Source organism: Balaenoptera physalus (assembly GCF_965194825.1).
Source record: "Balaenoptera physalus genome assembly, chromosome: 3".
Lineage (NCBI taxonomy): Eukaryota > Metazoa > Chordata > Mammalia > Artiodactyla > Balaenopteridae > Balaenoptera > Balaenoptera physalus.
The window spans coordinates 140,272,630-140,293,683 of record NC_138890.1 but is presented as its reverse complement, the minus strand read 5'-3'; the positions used below and the strand labels follow the sequence as shown (position 1 = coordinate 140,293,683).

The 21,054-nt window shown below is 35.5% G+C and overlaps 1 protein-coding gene across 11 annotated transcripts in view; it reads left to right on the top strand.

The window, feature by feature from the left end:
- MRPS30 (mitochondrial ribosomal protein S30) overlaps positions 1–21,054 on the top strand; it is a 146,100-nt gene that overhangs the window by 3,940 nt on the left and 121,106 nt on the right. For 10 of the 11 annotated variants that reach the window (XR_014261959.1, XR_014261960.1, XR_014261961.1 and 7 more), the window contains exons 3-5: positions 459–564; positions 1,538–1,714; positions 3,995–4,156. Coding sequence is in view for 6 of the 11 variants with exons in the window: in XM_082455908.1 (XP_082312034.1) it covers positions 459–564; positions 1,538–1,714; positions 3,995–4,156 (445 nt within the window). In the remaining 5 variants the exon portion in view is untranslated. Of the gene's footprint in view, positions 1–458; positions 565–1,537; positions 1,715–3,994; positions 10,260–21,054 lie in introns of those variants that run through there. The other variant, XM_082455909.1, reaches the window with a different exon arrangement.

The following is a 21,054-nucleotide window of genomic DNA, read 5'->3' as shown; positions in this document are numbered from 1 at the left end:
TATTATTGTAATTTACGGTAAACTACCCTACCTAATTATAAGTCAAGGCATTTTTACAGCTATAAGCTGGTCATCTTACGTGTATACACTTCTTTTGGAGAAAACAAGTGTGTTTTGAGTGTCATCTGTGTGTCCATGTCAGAGGTTGGCACATTTCTTCTGCAGAGGTCCGGATAGTAAATATTTTAGGCTTTGGGGGCCATAAGTCTCTGTTGCATTCTCAGTTCTTATCATGTAACAGCAGCTGTGTACCATAGGTAAATGAATTTGCATGACTGTGTTCCAATAAAACTTTATTTGGAAAAACAGGTGGCTGGCTGGATTTGACCCATCACTAGATGGTAGTGTTAAATCATTTTGTAAAATCATCTCATTTTTAAGATTTTTATATCTATTAAGAATGTGACTAAAACATATGCTAGCGTTGCTGTGAATTCACTTATGACTTCTTCTTTAAGTTTGTGCCGCTGGATTATTCTGTACCTGTAGAAGTCCCTGTTATGAATTGTAAGCCAGACAAACTTCCATTATTCAAACGGCAGTATGAAAATACCATATTTATTGGTAAGTTTCCTCTTTTAATAAATGAGTTCAAAATGTCCTGTGCAAATTTGCATAATTAGTTCTTGATGACCAAGAGGCTCAGATAGTCTATAAGCAATGTAATTCATCTCAGGTTGCAGTATGCATGAAAATTGGAAAGAAAATATTCTTTCAGCTTGCCATTTAAAATTTTACTTGTTTCTACTGAATTAACAGTATTTAACTCTAACAAATAGTTATGTTTATTAGGCTTTATTATTTATATAGAAAAGTAATTTGTGTTTTTTCAAAAGTAAACAAGTAAGAACTGGATTTGAGGTAGTGATTGGCTTTTGTTTAACAAAAGCCTCCCATTTGTGCCACACACTGATAACCATCAGGAATATAAAAATTAATAAGGCCTGATCTCTGTGCTCATGCAGCTTATACTTTGGCTATTTTTTCTTTGTTTATTAATTCCTAGCTGATTGAGGAAGATTTTTAAGAAAGCAGCTTTCTGCTGGTTCTCCAGAACTGTTTTATCAGTACGTTCTCAGTCGCTGTGGTCTTAGACAGTGAATTATGGGGAACTTTTGGTTGAAAAGACTTAACCACTAAAACCAAGAATGTCAGCATTATAAAGGAAGTTTTTAAAGTTATGAAGCATTTGTATCCTTTGGTGATTATGACCAGCAGAATGACAAAACTCCTAACGATGACCGAGGAGTTTGAGAAAACTGAAATAATAGGGAATTTAAAATAAATTTTACATATATTCTTTTGACTTATCCTATGTCATAGTGAGCTGATGATAGCTAGCAGATTGTACTTTCAGGTGAAATTTATTATAATCAATAAAATAAATAAGTAAACCAAGCTTTCCATTTGTGTATTTTGAATGCTGATCACATAATGAGTAGAGGAGACAGATAGCCTTGGAGCAAATACTGAGGACATGTGCTCCAGATATTCTACTTGTGTATTTCATCTGAAATGTTTTTATTTTGCTCTTCAGGGACAAAGACAGCAGATCCACACTGTTATGGACATACCCAGTTTCATCTGCTACCTGACAAATTAAAAAGGGAAAGGCTCTTGAAACAAAACTGTGCCAATCAGATAGAAGTTGTTTTTAGAGCTAATGCTATTGCAAGCCTTTTTGCTTGGACCGGAGCACAGGCTATGTATCAAGGTAAAACTAGTTTTATGGCATTATAGTTATTGGAAGACATTTTAAGAATTTAATAGATCAAATTGTTTTCCTTGGGTTAAAATGTAGGCTGAATCTTCACATTCTGAAAACTTTTGCATTGGCACAAAAATGCAGTTGTTTTAAAGTCCATAATTAAATATTTTACATTTGTAGTTGGTAAGTGGCACTTTGGTAGTTACTCTGATCTTTTACTTTGACCATTTTTGTGTGAATGTATTTCTTTCTGATGATGTTCTCAAGCATTTCAAAGACCACCTAACTGAGTCAGCTCTGTAGATGACAGCAGCTTTCTGAAACTAGAAAATGAAATGCTTTCATGGATTAAATTTTAGATTAAATCACAGTTATGATGTATAACTTCTTTGAAGGCCATATCTAGGGTGTGAGTTAGGAGACTGTTTATTCAGTTCCTGGCTTACGGTTTTTACATACCAGGTGTTGTTGGCCTTGGAGATACAGTGTTGAGTGAGAGAGACAGATCCTGCTCTCCTGGAGCTTATGTTATAGTAAGGAGAGTAAAAGATAATAAACATGTAGCATTTTTAGCTAGTGATGTTACTCTGGAGAGGCTATACTAGATGAGGGGTAGAATGATTCGTAGGTTGCAGGTATAAATGAGGCGTGGGGCAGAATCTATTTAAACAGAGTTAATTCAGGGGAGGTCTCTAAAAAAATGACATCTGAACAGAGACCTGAATGGTGAGGAGCTGCCTTTGCACAAACCTGGGGGAAGGACACTTCTAGGCAAAAGGAATGGCAAGTAACTCTGAGCTAGGAACGGGCTTGAAGTGTTGAAGGAGCAACATGAAGGCTGATGAAGAAAGGGAGGGGGAGAATGGAAAGCGATAGGGAGTGAGAGAGAGGAAGCTGGAGGCATGCCATGGAGGACTTGTAGAGCCAGCCCATTGTGAAGCATTTGGATTTTGTTACAATACAATACATACCTAGATTACTCCTATATAAGCATCCATGAGGAATTTTAATACAGATTTAATTGCTGCCAGGCTAACCTTTTTCCTTTATATATATTTTAACCTTACACTCACAATTGTTTTGTTTTTTTTTTAATTTATTTATTTGTTTGTTTTTTGGCTGCATTGGGTCTTCGTTGCTGCGCGCAGGCTTTCTCTAGTTGCGTCGAGCGGGGGCTACTCTTCGTTGCGGTGTGCCGGCTTCTTATTGTGGTGGCTTCTCTTGTTGTGGAGTTCTAGGAATGCGGGCTTCAGTAGTTGTGGCGCACGGACCTAGCTGTTCCGTAGCATGCGGGATCCTCCCGGACCAGGGCTCGAACCCATGTCCCCTGCATTGGCAGGCGGATTCTTAACCACTGAGCCACAGGGGAAGCCCCACAATTGTTGACTTAGGTTTTTGTAATAGAAATAAATGGATAAAGTAGGAATAGGAGTAGACAGAATCAGAAAAAGTAGAAGGAAACTTTCTTGAAGATACTAGAATGGCATTGTTTATTCATAAAAGATAAAGTACTTCTTTTCACAGTATAATTCTATATTTTAACAATACTGTTTATTGGCTATCTTCATTAAAGCTGATATAAAATATGTGTGGCAAAATCCATAAGTTACTCCTTGGCCCTGGCAGTTGGATTTAAAAGTATTAAAGCCAGTCAGTCTGGAACAAGAAGCAGCCAGAAAACTTGAATAGTAAAGGTATTAAGATATCCTGGAACCTTATGATGACATAAAATACACTAGGCAAAATGAAAGCAATTCATAAAATCAATTTTGAATTATAAATTAAGACACAGAATTCATCTAATAACTACATGGTTTAAGTTCTTAGAAAGTCAAGTTTTTTTCTGAAGGGCGTTTTTTTGTTAGATTTGGTGAAGTAAATGGCAGTAATGGTTATTGGGTGTTAGATGCTGCTGGTGTAAGGAAAATTTGAACATATTTGAGGTTGTGAGTAATCATGTGATTAGTACCAGATGTAGGAGAGATCTGCATAGATAGAGCTTGCTGCTCTTCTTAGATGAAGTGAGTTAAGGTTGAAAGCTGATGAAGTCCAAAGTTGTTGAAAAGGTGTATCATGAACTTTGGGGATAGTAGAAGGAAGGAAATAGTTCTTGATGCAGAAATGGAATATAGGATTAGAATGGAGAAGATAGGGAAAACTTTGAGATCTTTAGGAATTTGGTAGGTAAAATATATAGGTTTTAGGAGGTATTTTATACCCTCTAATGTGTTTTGTTTTGGTAAAATATATTCTGTATGTAAGTTTCAGCATAGCTTTCTTCTACAGGATTCTGGAGTGAAGCAGACGTTACTCGACCTTTTGTCTCCCAGGGTGTGATCACAGATGGAAAATACTTCTCCTTTTTCTGCTACCAGTTAAACACTTTGGCGCTGACTGCACAAGCTGATCAAAATAACCCTCGTAAAAATATATGTTGGGGGACACAAAGTAAGCCTCTTTATGAAACAATCGAAGATAATGATGTGAAAGGTTTTAATGATGATGTTTTACTTCAGATAGTTCACTTCCTACTGAATGGACCAAAAGAAGACAAATCACAGCTGTTGGTAAACTAAGAAAGAACATTTGATTCGAGACTTTGGGAATACTTAAATTTCACTGAAGGAACAATGAAAGGAATTTTGATAATGAGACTTCTGTCAAATATTAAATGTACTGATTTTGAGACAAATATTTCTTATGTTAACCTCTGATTAGACCTTTCATTTGGCTCAAAATACATCACTAAAGGATTTAATTTTAGATATAGTATGTCGATTAAAAATAATTTTACTTATATGTGACTAACTGATGAGACTAATTGAGCAGTCATCAATACCTGGTATTAATTGTGTGTGTAAGCTCGTACTACTTGCTGCATACCACTCACTGCATGACAGGCCAGTAATTTGAGAGACAAGGTGTTGGCGCAAGGAAAAACGACGTTATTTGGAAAGCCAGTGAGCCAAGATGGCGGACTAACATCCTAAAGAATTATTTTAATTCAGGGTAGAACTCTAGCTTCTTTTATGCTAGGGAAGGGGGAAGCAGGGTGCCTGATAAGCTTGTGGACAGTCTTCTGACTTGTTGGTAATGAGATAACCAGGTGGTATTTTGGGAGTCAACATTAATCAACCTTCTGGTTCCAACCTGGCTGGGGTGTACGTGCTTGTGGTCAGCATGTAGTTAACTTTTTCTACGTGGTGAGAATTTTAGTATCTATAATAAACAACTGAAGGATATGGCTCAGAATATTATCTATAGCCCTCAAGGAGGAACTAAAGGTCTTTTGACTTTGTTTTATGGCTAAACTGTTATTTTGTCTTGCTTGACTATTTTCCTTTGTTTCTGCATTGTCTCATTTCTCTGACTAAATTTGCTGTTTGGAACTCAGGGAAGGCCTTGGAGGCTAAAGCTTTTCTACAAACAAGAGGCAGGGGATATGGGGGTTCTGTACCCTGGAAGGCCCTGCAGGTCCTGCTCAGTTTTCTATGGTTTTAAAAGTAATATAAAGACAATTCAGTGCTTGAGAATATTTAGATGTTTTGTTATATTTTTTCTTTTTAATTTTTTATAATAATATCATATAGAGTTTGAAAACCCTACACAAACCCCTTCAAAACATGAACAGTATTTTGCACATATAGGAAACTGGCACAGAGGAGTTAATGTGACTTTAATAAGTTTTCACAGATGATTAATAATATAACTGATGAATTATATGCAACTTAGGTTCCTTAGAGCTTAGAAGTAACATTAGTATATTTCTGCTAGTTTCATTTGTTCTATCTCAAAGATTAGAAAACTAGGTTTGATATGTTTCAAAATCAATTGTCGGTAAAATTGTTAATCTTGTTGAGGATTAAGGTTCGTTCAAACTATTTTTAGTGAGAAAAGATAATTACCTTTGTTGTTGTTGTTGTTGTTTTTTGGCCGTGCTGTGTGGCATGAGGGATTTTAATTCCCTGACCAGGGATTGAACCTGTGCCCCCTGCAGTGGAAGCACCGGACCACCAGGCAATTCCCCTAATTACCTTTGTATAACCATGCTAACACTTACGATTTTATATAACCTCCTGCTGTAAATATCTAAAAATAATCCATTATTTACTGTAGTTAATGACAAATGCTGTTTTTTCTTTCTTCCTTCTTCCTTCCCTCCCTTCCTCCCGCTCTTTCAAAACAGAGGTCACAGTTATGGAATAGATGCCTCAGCTAGAAGGGATTGTTTACTACAGATGATTGCTAAACTGAAGGAATATTATTTGAAAGTTGTAATTCAGTTCAGGCAAGTGCCACCTTTGCAAGGCATTGTGCTAAGTGTTCCATCTTTACTTTCACTTTTTGCAGAATGCCATGTAATTTCACTCCACCATTCTTTTATTTAAGCTGTTTCCAAAGCTTGGAATACTGTTTTCTACCCTTGGTCCTGTTTATTCCAACCTGTCTGTTGCATTCTCATTCATCCTTCATGGAAAAATACAGGTATAGAGGGAACAACCATATCAAGCTCCAAATAAAATATATCTCTTAATCTTTGCTCTCACCTTCTAACTAATTGAACCTTGGGCAATTTGAGTTACCATCCTTGATTTCTGCTTCCATAAAACAAAATAATTTCACAAAGTTGTCTAAGGATGAAATGAGCTAGTGTATATGAAAGTGCTTTTAAAATATTATGTAATTAAAATATCGGGGGTTCAGTTGAAATACTTTTCTTTTCCTAAACAGATTGTAATTGATTGTCCCATCCTTTGAATACTTCTTCCTCTATGGTAGCACCTGTTTCATTGTTTCACAACAATTTTTCTCATTACCAATGGTGGACAGCACACACATCACACATACACACCTGTACGTACATGTCAGGACTTCATAGAGCACTTACTATATTCTAGAGCATGGTCTAGATATTTTACCGATATTAGCTCACTTAATCATCACAACCATTTTGTGAGCTAGGGACTGTTATTCTCATTTTGCTGGTGAGTTAACAGGCACAGAGAGCCCAACAGCTTATTGCAGGTCACACAGCTAGAAAGTGGCAGGATTAGAATTTGAGCCCAGGCGGTCTGACTCCAGAGCCTGTGGTAGATATTCCCCAGTAATACACTATAGATGTAGTCAGTGCTACAGCAGTGTATCAGTGGTATAAATTTAGATAAAGGAAATGTTAATACTGACTGATATGAATCATAGGAATGTGCCTTGGAGCAAGTAGCATTTGAATTGGTTCTTGATAGATGACATTTTCCAAAAACAGGACAGTAAGTGGATAGATCTGTGAATGAAGGTGAAAAGTTCAAGATTTACCTGGGAAGTAGGTGGTAACTTGCTTTACCCAAGTAGGGTGTAGTCTGAAAGCATTTCGAGAAAAAAATTATTTACTAAGAAACAAAATCTAATTGGTGTCCCATCTACATATAACACTGAACGTTTGGAAACAGTGTAGCAGTGTTTAGACTTCTGGGGGAAACATTACATCAGAAGAAATCTAAATTAGTCAAGATAAAGATAGGTTAGGACAATTGAAAAAAATGTTAGAACACCCAAGTCTCTTATAAATTCATCAAAAATGTATTGCAGTTGATTAGCACATGATTTAATAGAGGAACCAATGAATGGAGGAATCAAAATGAATAAATGTAATGAGCACACAAAGTCATATCAGGCAAAAAGTAAGCATAAATCAGGGTTAGTACCTATAATTTCAAACAATTCAAGGCAAGAAAAGAAATCTAGTGTTAAAAGGTCATTTTATGTCATAAACTGTAATCAGTGTACGAAACGTTAGTCTTGAGAAGTTGGAGTAACTAAAAATGAGGAATAATGAGTAAAGGTGACTTAATAAAATTTGGTATCTTAAAAACAGAATAGATCGTTTAAAATGTGGTAGAACATGTATACAAAGTCACTTATTAGACCACAGAAAGTGTTAGGAAATTCTTAAAAGTGGGAATCATATAGGTCGTGAACTCTATCCACACCGCAGTATACCCAGAAATTGTTAGTATAGTTTTAAACCAGGAACACCTAATCATTTGAAAATAAAAGTATATTCCTCAATGGTTATTGCCTGGACAGAATTTTCAATATAAAAATCAAACACTCCCAGAGCTATATCACAATCTAAAAGTGAGAGCTAGTTATCTTACTTGCCTTTTCATTTTTGTCGGATGTATTTTTATATGATCTGGACAGTTCTTCCTTTCCTATGCTTTGAGCAGGAAAGCATTGTATTAGTGTAAGTAAAACTTTAGACTAAAATACAAATCCTGCTTATAAAAGCTAGTGGGATATAGCCAAAGTTATTCTGAATACATTTACTCCTAAGGATGCATGAAGGTGCTATAGGAGAGAATCACTGAATAAGCATAATCTCTTCCTTTTGCAGTTGTCAACTAACTTTGCTTTAATACTTTTTGTTTTTGTATTAAAACACATGGAGTAGAATGGGAAAAGCCACATATATTTTAAAAGATAAAACATGAAGTTCAGAGAAATTTTCACTAATCTCAGAACTCTGGGAGAGCATCATATCTTGCTTTTTGCTGTCTTACATTTGATTTGATGCCTGTTTACTAGTATACTTAGTGGCAAATTTATAAAGTTCCGTGTTTATGTAAAGTAAGAAAATAAAATCTGTATTTGCTAGAAGAGTTTAGAAAAACAAACTAAAGAAAATTAGAAGAAGAAAATATAAATGTAGAAGACTGAATTGGAAGAGAAAGCAGACTTGACAAGTAGATGCACTAACTGGTTCTTTATCCTAGCCCCTCCCATGTCAGTAAGAGTTAATATTCTAGTAAATCTAATCAAGAGGAGAAAAGAAAACATTGAGAATTGGAAAAGGGGAAGTAATATACTTGGTGGAGGCTCTAGATAGATAGGAAAATGCTATATATAACAAATTTGGACATTTTCTGCTGAGAAATATAAACAAAATGATAAAGATAGAAAGCTTAAATGGACCATGGAAGAAACTGAAAATATTTCTAAGATACCTTCCGACAAGAATCCAGAGCAGTACAGTTTATCTGTGAATTCTTTAAAATTTCCATGAAACAAAACTAAAGTTTGGAGTGTTACCCAATTCATCTTATTAACTCATCCCAATTTTTAAAAAAATCTCTAAAAACATACAGGTTAAATGCACATTTGTATATGAATGCAGAAACTCCAAATGAAATGCCACATTCCAACTTCAACAGTAATTAAAAAATCTACCCTAATAGGGTAGAGTTAATCATGGAAATTCAGTACCAGATTGATGTTCGGAAATATGCTAATAGCTAACATCAGTAGTTCAAAGGAAAAAAATAAGGCTTTTGATAAAATTCTTACTCTTGGTTAAAACAAAGAAAAATGGGTATTAATAGAAGGATATTTTAATAAGAGTTTTATGTTAGTCAACCCCCAGTTTATGTTTAATGGTGAACAATAACTGATGTTCCCACTGAACTCAGGTAAGACTGCCAGCTTTGACCTTTATGTGTGGTCTGCTGATTCATTCCAGGTGCCTAGAATCGTACAAGCAAGCACTCCAAAGTTTGTTGAATAGATGTGAATTAATGAACTTAAGGTAGTCAGTCTTTCTAGTTTGGTATATCTCCTCATTTATTTGCACTTTTCATATCTCAGCAAAGTTACAGTTTTCTTTATGAAGATTTCCATGCCTAGATTTTTCTGTAACTGTGAATGAATTTTTTTCATTTGAGTTATTTTTTATAGCTTCAAAAAAGGGTTTGTAATAGCTGTTGTTGACTGCTATATATTTATTTTGTAAAAGGCCTGTTTAATTAGCTCATTAAATCAGGAATTTTTTAGTTGAGTCTCATGAGGTATATAGTTCCAGTCTGTCTTGGGTTCCTCTGAAACTGCTTATCAGCACAGATAATCATCAGCCTCCATGTAGTAAAATCACTGGACAGTCTCTGACTACTTCACTCAGTACATTTGTCACATTTGGCGTGGATGACCACCCCTTCATTCTTGAAGTGGTGTCATTTATTGCCTTCAATGAAACATACTCCATTTTCCTCCTATCTCTTTGACCATTCTTTCACATTCCCCTTTGCTGTTCTTCCTCTGATCTTTCTTTAAATATTGGTATACCTCAGGCTTCTGCTCTAGACTCCATCTTTTTTTATCCACCATCTTTCCTTAGATGACCTTACCAAGTTTCATGGATTTAAATATATTTATAAGCACATTCAAAATTGCAATTCTATTTCAATTTTGTGTTTCATATCTGAACTGTTAACATCACCATTGTAACTGAATAGGTCTGAGTGATTAAAATTAGGGTGATTTTTCAGTTTCTTAAATTTCCCAGAAAATACATATTATTTTTATAATAAAAAATTCACTTAAATTAGAGAAACTAGTTCTCTTTCCTGAACAGACTCTAATATGAAACCACCGTCTTATGTCAAACTGTACTCCATCATAAACAACTTTATTGTGAAATTGTATTTGGAAAAGCATTTCTTGAGTACATTTGTTATTTAAGAAAAGTTCGTTCAATAAAATTCACATAAGTTTCATCATACGTATATTTAACTTATTATAAATAGTTGATCCCTATAAACTGAAAACTTACTTATTAGGTACAAAGACCTTAGATTTTTTTCTTGAGATATTTTAATAGACCAGTCAAGTTAATTGCTATGCATATTGCATTTTATATTAAATTCTAGCACATTTTGGATAATGCTTAAATTAAATGTGAGGTACGGTTAATTCACATAAAATATGTTAGGCACAATCATTTTTTAATTACTCATTTACTATTACAGAAATCAGAAAAAAAATCGTTGCTTTGGACAGAGGCAGGAAAAAAGAAAAAGAAAATAAAAGGGAAAAAATTGCTACAGAGAATATTGAGAATAGAAAGCAAAGATCCACAGGTGAACAACATTGACATTGGCCAATATTTGATTGGACAAGGTTGAATTTCTCATGAAAGGCCTTAGTATTCCAAAGTTTGGTAAAAAAAATTTTGTAAGACAAACAACAATAACAGTACAAAATAAAAAGCAGGGACTAATAAGACTCCACAAAGGGTGAGAATTATAGGTAATGATATTCCAAATGTACAGACGTGATCACTGTCTTGGTGTGTAATAAGCACACTGTAGACTAAAATTCAGCAATAGTTACTATCCAAATAAGCTTATCTCTTCATTAAATATAGCTTATAAGACTATGTAACTTTAAGAGTATTCTCATAATTAGCCTGCTTTAAATAATGTTCTGGATGTCATCCTTAGAACAAAATTAAGCTCCATTTCTCAATCACATTTCTTTGTTTCTTTCCCTCTATGTAAAAATATGGAATTCTGTCTCAGGTCTTGATTACATTTTGTGTTCTTTGTCATCCTATAGAATTCTGCATTTCACTTTGGAAATTCTGTAATTAACTTTTGATGCTTGAAATTGGCTTTTGAAACTTTTATAGTAGTTTGGACATAAGTTTGGGGTTTAACGTGTAGGTTGTATTTTTGGCTTTATGCATCTTTAAAAGAAAGTTATGGTTATGAGATGATTTGTTTTTAAAATTATGTAAAGGAACTGCCATTGGATTTAAAACTCAAGTAGTGTTCTCTAGAAATGAATTGAATTGATGGGAAGTCCAAGTTGATACATGCAAATGGGATATCACTTTTTTTTACCTTTTTAGTTTTTGGACAAAATAAATGAAGTTTTAAATTGGTGACATATAGCAAAAACTTATATATTAACCAGTTTAGAAAAGCTGAAGACAGAAGAAAGTAGCCATCTTTTATTTTTGTTTATTCTTTTAAATTTTTATTTATTTATTTATTTATTTTTGGCTATGTTGGGTCTTTGTTGCTGCGCGCGGGCTTTCTCTAGTTGCGGCGAGCGGGGGCTACTCTTCTTTGTGGTGCACAGGCTTCTCATTGCAGTGGCTTCTCTTGTTGTGGAGCATGGGTTTTAGATGCGTGGGCTTCAGTAGTTGTGGCATGTGGGCTTTAGTAGTTGTGGCACGTGGACTTAAGTAGTTGTGGCTCGCGGGCTCAGTTGCTCCGTGGCATGTGGGATCTTCCTGGACCAGGGCTCGAACCCGTGTCCCCTGCCTTGGCAGGCGGATTCTTAACCACTGTGCCACCAGGGAAGCCCCCATCTTTTATTTTTGAATAGATAACTGTGTAAATGATTATAAACTTGATGCTTTAATATTTTAATTCAAACACTCTCAGAATGTTTTTATAAAAGTTGTATATTGATATAAAGATATTCACACCTTTAGCATTTTTTAGATGTGATACATATATATATAAAATGGGAATTGCCATATTCATTTTTGCTATGGCCTTATGGTCTTATTCGTCTTGTAGAGGTCTATACTGCAGAAATATGTAACCAAATAACATTATAAATTAGCTACCTGTACTTTTTATCATTTTAATTCTAGGTTTGAATTACTAAAATCTGTCATGATCTTAGGAAAATGAAAGCTTACATGATGTTTAGCCACTTGGAAAGTATTTCTCTGGGTCTTCAGTTCATGTAAAACTTGACTTTTACTTGCAAATTAACAGTACTTTTGTTATAAGCACTTTATTAGGATCTTCTGAAGCATTCCAGTAAGTTTTCTCTCTTAATCAGTAATTAATCATTAATCATTAATAAAGAAGGTGGGCAGGATTTAAAGCCAGAATGTACATCAGGGATAATTTAGTTTAGCAGCTGAGTTCTGTTTATGTCATTCATCTTTACCACAGATGGTGCAGGTTTTTTGTCTTAATTGGCAACATTAAAAGGGAGAGAGGTTTTAAAACATCCAGGTTTCAAGTTCTTTTGAAAAATAGTAAAATCTGATGACTCTAGGTTTACATTCTTCTGTGTTAACAATAGACAGGCTCTGGAACTTGTCTGCCCAGGGTCCCTTTAGAGGGGACATACTCTCTCCAGTTTGTCCCAGTCCCCCCACCACCCACTCCTCATTTTTACTCTCTTGACCAACATCATCGGTCATGCTTCACTAATTTCTGTTAAATGTTTTGTCTCTAAGGCATTGAGTTTATGACCCCTGAGGTCCAGATTACTGTTAAGAACTTGTATTACTAGTGGTAAAATTCAACCTTTATATTTACTTTTCAGGTTTTAGGATCTCAGTTTTCTATCAATGTACATTAATGATAAATTGAATCCAAATGAGGCGTTCAATTTCGTTTGAGATAATTAAGTGAAACCTGGTCTTTGAGTGAAAGAGGATATATTAGTTACCTGGCAAAATACATGAACTTCTGTTCCCTACCTCTTTTGCTGAATGAAAGGCAAAGTGAAACCTGATTTGTTTTGTTTTGACAGTTTATTAATCATGAGGTTGGGAGAAATTTTGTCTATTTTCACAGAACCAAAGTTGGCAACCAGAGAATATTTGGACACTATATGGAGTATTTTGTTTCCCTTTATAGTCTATGTTGGGTTGTCTACAGTATCACCCTCCCCAGTTGTGGAAGAATAGTTAGGATGCTCTTACAGAGTTGAGCCCTTATCAGACTAGAGAAGATGCCCAAATGGTGGTCAAACACAGACTGGTTAGAAAGCTGTGAAGTAACCCATTAAAAAACAAAAACAGAAACAAAAGAAACCTTTGACTTCTGTGTCCCAAAATGGTGGACTAGATTATTTGGTTCAATCTTCCTGCTATAATATCTGACTAAATATAACAAATATCCACTTGAAGGCAATTAGAGAGGTAACAAGGTAGTGAGTAATTGCCAGACTGATATCAGGAAGAAAACGGAAATCCAGAAAGGTGAACCTAGTCTTGGGTCTGCCTTTGCTCTGGAGGGGGAATTTGTTAACCAAGAAGAGGAGACTGAAAGTTTGAGTAGAATTTTAATAGTCTTGTGAGATTAGAAGGACAGAAGTTATAGCACGGCATCTCCAAGTTTGGGACTTGGGTAGAATTCCTTGGTTTGAGACCCTGAAGGATCACATTCAAGGTATAAAGGTGAACTAGAAGTAAACCATTCACATAGAATATAGCTTAGAATTGAGCCAACTAGATAGCTTAGAAAAAAATCTGAAGTTTTGAAAGTAGATTAACATGATCTGAGATTTCTGGTGCCCTGGGAATCTGAAAGATGCAAGTTTGGAGAAAGAGAACATGTTCCTAGGTCTCAAATTATTTCTACAAAACTTTTTCAAATACAATATATCCATATAATAATTGGGCACAAGAGGAGAAAGACAGTCAGAGTGAAAATCAGCAGAAACAATAGACAATAGAAACAGACCCAAAGGGGCATCAAATATTTGGATTGTGAAATAGACTTTAAAATTAATGTTTACTATGTTCAAGGAGGTAGAATAAAAGATTGAAAATTTCAGTATAGAACTGGAAACTATAAAAAATGTCATTGCAGATTTGTAAAAGAGCCAAATATTCAAGAACTAGAAAAACAAAACAGTAAACAAAATTAAGAACACAAAACATTGTATTAGTTATCTATTCTGCATAACATATAACTGCAGACTTAGCTTCTTAAAACAACATACATTTATTATCACAGTTTCTGTGGGTCTGGAGTTCAGCCATGGCTTAATTGGGTTCTCTGATTCAGAGTCTCACAAGGCTGCAATCAAAGTATCGGTCAGGGGAAGGGTGTCATCTGAAGGCTCAGCTAGGGAAAGATCTGCTTCAGATTTGTGTGGTTGCAAGCAGGTTGTTGGACTGAAGTCCTCAGTTCCTTACTGGCCATTGGATAGGGACATCCTTCAGTTCCTTGCCATGTGGGCCTCTCCACTAGAGCAGCTTACAATAGAAAGAGCATATAGAGAGAGTTTGCTAACAAGACTGTTGGTCAGAAGGCCAAGTCACTGTGTCCAGTCCATAACCAAGGGGAGGGGATTTCACAAGGTCATGAATAGGAGGTGTGAATCATTGGGGACCAATGATTCTTAGAGTCTGCCCACCAAAGATTATAAATACCACTGAAGAGAGAAGTCCTGAATTGGAAAGTCAGAATAAAATATCCATAATGAATGTTGTCTTCATAAACTTTTTTACTCCGCCATTACCAATGAAGAAGGGTTGATATTTACCCATGCCCAGAAGAATGGAAGTAGTGTGGAGAGAGGATAAATAAGGATATATGTTAATTGAATACAGGAGCTTAGAAATAAGGAGACTATTAGGGAAGGAAATGAAGGATCAAACTAGGTATTTAGGAATCCCACTTTTTCTTGTTCTGGATGCCAGTGGATACCCCATCTGTAGTACTCTTTGTAATGAGCTATACATAATTTGTGGCTTAGTTGATATTTTTGATGTTGATTAATAACATGCCAGTGGATAATCAGTAGAAACGTGTGTCTGTAAACTACTATCCATAGCACATATTTTAATCTTGCTCATTTTCTTTCTGCACAGGATTTTTCAAGGTGCAAACATCATATTTCTGAGAAGTATACAATTTTCTTAAATAAATAGGTGTTTATTTTTTAATTGGCCATTACCTCATGGGAGGTGATATTTGTAAATATATTTCAAATTAGCATGCATTTCAGTAAATAAATTCTTTAAATGTCCAAAAAAACCCAACATGACAACTGTAGGTTAAGAACCAGTTATAGTTTATCTCATAGGTGTTCTATCTTTGTTCAGCTTAGTTGTAATGGAAAAACTCTTTAATGTTGACAGAATTTCTTTATAATAAACCATTAATATGTCTGAAAGACCAATTTCACCTGGCAAAATTGGAGAGGAAATAGTAATTTGGAAAACCAAATTACTGTAACCTTTGATAAGCAAAGGCCTCTATAATGTAAGTCATTATAGTATTTCTCCTTTTTAAGAATTCATAAATTTAATGGTCCTATCAGTTGCATGTTAGTTTGAAAATGATCTCAAGCTAGATTCATACTGAATAAAATCCAGAAACTTTCTTCATAATTTGACTTGATGCACAGGAAGCTAGGAAGAAAAAGGAAAACATGGCGAATAAACTTCTTAATTCCAGGTACTATATTAACATGAAATCAGTCAACCTTCAACACCCATATTCATTTGAAACTCGATGACATTGTTTAGTTACTTATCATGCACTACCCAAGGGACATAGAGATAAATATTTTAACATCCCGATGTAGAAGCATCCAGTAAGGTTTATGACTTTGTTTATATCAAATCATATCCTATATATTAATTTTATCCACTTAGGTAGAGAATGGATAGGCTTTTGATTTAGTTTAGAAAATCAGATTTTCATATTGTTTTGTTTTTTAGCTTCATTTTAATCTGTAGAATATAAGATTATTTTTGTTGTCGATATGAAATATGTAATCATAGAAAATTTGAAAAACTCAGAGAAGTGGGAAAAATAATCTCATACTGTTAACATTTTGGACTGTTGCCTTATATCTATGCATTTTTGTTGACAATGTCTTATGTTTTTATTTCATAATCATCTTATCAAATTACTATGTTTCTATATTCTATGAATAGTCTTTTGGGGGTATTTTGAAAGGTGATTGAAAAGTAACAGTATTATACACTGAAGGAGAAATACTTAAACATGAAATTTCCACAATATTCACATTCATTTACAGGGGAAAAAGAATCATAATTTTTTCAATTGTACAAAACTTGAACATGATAATTCTTTAAGATTAGCTAATGTGGGCGTAAATATATTTAATGTTGGACTAGTTCACAAGTACGCAGATGATTATATCCTTTCAGTATATTTGCAAGATTTCCATATCTCACCACCTGGGTGTGATTCATAATTGGAAAAATAAAGGATCTGTGTATTTGGAAAGCCCTAAAGGAAGAAAAAATATCTATACAATTATCCTCTGGTAAAGTGTAATTTGTTGCAACCTTCAGAACTAGGATTTTAAATGTCATTTAAAAGAACAATGCCAGAGAATTCTAGGTCTCATGTTACCTGAAAATGTAAACAAGTTTTAAAATCGGTTTGACAGTTGGATCTGAAAATCTAGATTGAAGTCTTGCTTCTATCATTAACTAGCTAAGTGACTTAGGACCACTCAGTTTTTCTTGAATTCAATTCCTTCATATAATAAATTGAGGGGATTGAACAAGAAGATCTTCAAAATCCCTCCTAACTCTAATGTGCGATGAATCATTCCTTCTAAGCCTGTCACAGCAGATGTGATTTGCCATTAACATTATTTTTTAAAATTTCTTTTTTAAACCTCCTGTTTCCAAATGACAAAATGGTAATGTTCTTGAGAGCTGGAGAGTTGTGTGGGGTTCAGCTTGCCCTTTCACTAAATTTCTTCAATTGTGATATTTTTCTTTCATACATTTTCCCCCATGGCACTATCCGCTGAGGGATAGACTCATAAACTTTTAGAATAAAAGGAAATTTAATGGTCATCAAGTTCAACCGACTATTCAGTGCTCAAATATTCTCTAAAACATTTGCACCAAATACTCCCCTCTGTGCCTGAAGGTTGAAGATTTATTACCTCCCAAGGCTGCCATTTTTCCAGTTTGTACTGTACTGATTACTAGACAAAGTTTATTTTGAGTTGAAATCGCTTTTCTGGTAGCTTCTTCCCATTTATAATTGCCTATCTCAAGGTTATTTGGATATCTTCTCCATTTCTTTTCATCAAGTGCATTTTTTAGCCTCTTACAATGTTCTCTTTTTAAAAAAAAATTTATTTTATTTATTTGGTTGCACCAGGTCCTAGTTGTGGCCTGTGAAGTCTTAGTTGTGGCATGCGTGTGGGATCCAGGTCCCCAACCAGGGATTGAACCCAGCCGGGCCCCCTGCATTGGGAGCGCAGAGTCTCAACCACTGGGAAGTCCCTGTCTTACTATGTTCTTTTAATTGGAAACAACCTAACTGTTCAACAATAAGGGATTGGTGAAATAGATTTTTCCCAATCTATATAAAAGGAATACTGCATTAGTTTCCTAGAGTTGCCATAACAAATAACCACATATTTGGTGGCTTAAAATGACAGAAATTTATTCTTTCACACTTCTGGAGGCCAGAAGTCCAAGATCAAGGTTTGGCAGAATCATGCTCCTTCTGAAAGCTTTAGGGGAGAATCTTTCCTTGTCTCTTCAAGCTTCTGGTGGCTCCTGGCATTCCTTGGTTTATGGCAGCATAACTCCAATTTCTGCTTTGTCTTCACATGGTCTTCTTCCCAGTGTCTATGTGTGTTCTCTCCTTTTCTCACAAGGATGCCAGTGATTGGATTTAAGGTGAACACTAAATCCAGGATGATTTCATCTCAAGATCCTTAACTAATTACATCTTCAAAGACCGTATTTCCAAGTAAGTTCACATTCTCAGCTTCCAGGTGGACATGAATTTGGGGGGGGGGGATACTATTCAATCCATGACAAATACTATAAAACTACTTAAAATGATGAAATGGATAAGTACTCAACTGGTCATACACTATCTTGTAGGACAAGGCACAAGTTCTCATTGATCATTTGGGAACATCCTATATTAATAAGTCTGTCATCATCAAGCTTTTTAACAAATTATCAACATGTGCAGTGTTATGTGTTGAATTGTGCCCCCCCGCCCCAAATTATACTGAAGTCCTAACTCCTAGTACCTCAGCGTGTGAGCTTATTTGGAAAGAGTCACTACAGATATAATCTGTTAAGAGGAGGTCAGACTGGGGTAGGGTGGGCTCTTTATCTGATATGACTGGTGTCCTTACAAGAAAAAGACACACAGACACAGGAGGGAGAAACCATGTGACAACAAAGGCAGATTGAAGTGTTGGCAGCCGCAAGCCAAAGAATGCCAAAGATTGCCAGTAAACCACCAGAAACTAGGAAGAAGCAAAGAAGGATTCCCTCCTACAGGTTTCAGAGGAACATCTGCCCTCCCCGCCAACACCCTGATTTTGGACCCCTAGCCTCCAGAACTGTGAGATAATCAACTTCTGTTGTTTTAAATCACCTAGTTTGTGGTAGTTTGTTTTGGCGGCCCTAGTAAACCAACACGGGTACAGTTGACCCTTGAACAAGATGGGGGGCTTAGGGGTGCCAGCCTTCTGCACAGTCCATAATCTGAGTATAACTCTACAGTTGGCCCTTTGTATACATGGTTCTGCATCTGTGGATTCAACCAACTGTGGATCCAGTAGTACTGTAGCATGTATTTAGTGAAAAAAATCGGCATATACGTGGATGTATGCAGTTAAAACGTGCATTGTTCCAGGGTCCACTGTAGTTTAAAAAAACAAAACAAAACAAAAACAAAAGAAAGTCTGAGCTCCGGGAACAGGATTTCTGAACTCTAAAAGCCTCCACCAATAATAAGTTTTTTGAAGCCTTCATTACTCCTTTCATCATATGCACTGTTTTCTTGACACATGAGATAACTTTCAGCCTAGAAATGCTATGGCTTTAAACTGAAGTTTGCCTAAAGCTAGAGTGGAATGTCTTGGAATTCCATGATCAAGATAGCAGCTTTGTGGAAGACTGAGATTTTCCTAGATTGAGCCCAGTATCAACTAGAATTTTCCCTGATCTGAAATTTCAGTAACTTAATCAAGAAAACTAAACCTTACACTAAGAGCGATCAGTGGGTTATAGTCTAATAGAATCAGTCTTAACTCTGTGCCGGGAAAGGGCTCCGAACTTCAGTACAGGTAAGATTTAAAGACCAATCTCTCTTTCTCTGTTTCTCTCTCAGTCTCTTCCACCATCTTTTCATTTTGTTAAAATTGCTGTTGCTACATAGTTGATAGTATGTTGATAGATAGTTTTCTAAAATGTCCAGGAAACCAAGGTAGAGAAATTTCAAAACGTGCTTTTCCATAGCCATCTTGGAGAGAAAAAGGGAACCAGGCAGAGCAATAATTAGAGATAATGGCTTAAAATGAAATAAAAGTGGCAGAGATTTCTAGTTCAAGCAACATGGTAGACTAGGGCATCAACTACTTTCTCCCTCTATTACAGATTCTTTATAAAGAAATGTACCATAAGAAGGTACACTAAAGTATGACTAAGCTGAAAGGAAGGAAGGAAGACAGGAAGGGAAGGAGGGAGGGAGGGAGGGAGGAAGGATGGATCCATAAGTGGGAACCCGTTAGTACATTCAAAGCCAGAACAGTGAGCTCTGAGTGGTGCTTCTGCAGCCTGGGTGATATCATGCCTGGATATGGGCTGTGGAGTTTGAGCATATTCACGTTTGCTTGGGGAAAGGAGGCATGGACATAGCTAAAGACTGTTGAGCTTAGAGATCGGAAAACAGCCCCAATCATCCTATGAAAGGGATTAGAAGAAAGGCAATCCACAGAAAATGAAGCTAAAATATCCTTAGCCTCAGTATCAATGTGGGGAATGCAAATGAAACAATGAGTCACTCTATTATTCTCATTGTATTGGAAAAAGAATGTCTAAATACCACATATAATCTTGGTGTGGGGAAATGGGAGCTCTTGTACACTGCAGGCAGGCATTTAAATTGGTGAAACCACTTTGGAAGCTGCTTTGTAGTACTTTGTGCAGTGGAAGACGAACATGCCCTGAGACATACCAATTGCACTTCTAGATCAATACCCTGAATGTACTCTCGCTCAGGTGCACAAGAAGATGTTGTAAGAGATTATTCCTTGTGGCACTGTTTGTAATAGGGGCAAAAGGGAGAACTTCTGAATGTCTAGCAATAAAGGAATAGATATATCAGTTGTTATATGTTCATATGAACATACTAGTGTTTAAATGAATGAATATGAACGAGTCTGGAAAACAAAGTTGGGGGAAAAAAGCAAGTTGTCGAAAGATATGGTCAATATCATCCCATCTATGTAAGTTTTAAAAATCCAGAGACTATTACATTGGTAATGCTATACAGGTGTAGTAAAATATAAAAATATAAACTGGAAGCGCTGTACATACTTCTGGATATTACAGTATGATGAGGGAGGAAGTGGAATAGCATTGGAGTGGGGTGGTGGTTATGTTTGGTGGTTCCCTTTGGTTATTTTAGTTATGTTTGCAACATTTTCTTTATTTTAGAAAAGAAGGAGGATCAGGAATAAGTATGGTAAAATAATAGTATTATTATTTTACAAATTGTATTTGTTAAGATTGAATGATGGATATATTGGTTTTCATTCAATATTTTCTAAGTTTTCTGAATGCTTGAAATATGTGTATGTTATAAAATTTATGTAAATGTATTGTTTTGTGCCAGTCTCAGTCTATTGATAACCGGTGTTGTGGCTGGACCAGCCCTTATGGTTCTTATTATGACTGCAAGATGCCCTCAGCAATAACCATCACCAAACTTGGAAAAAAAAAAAGGTTTATTACTTAAAGGTCCTGGAAATTACATGGCACACCTGGGGCCACACAA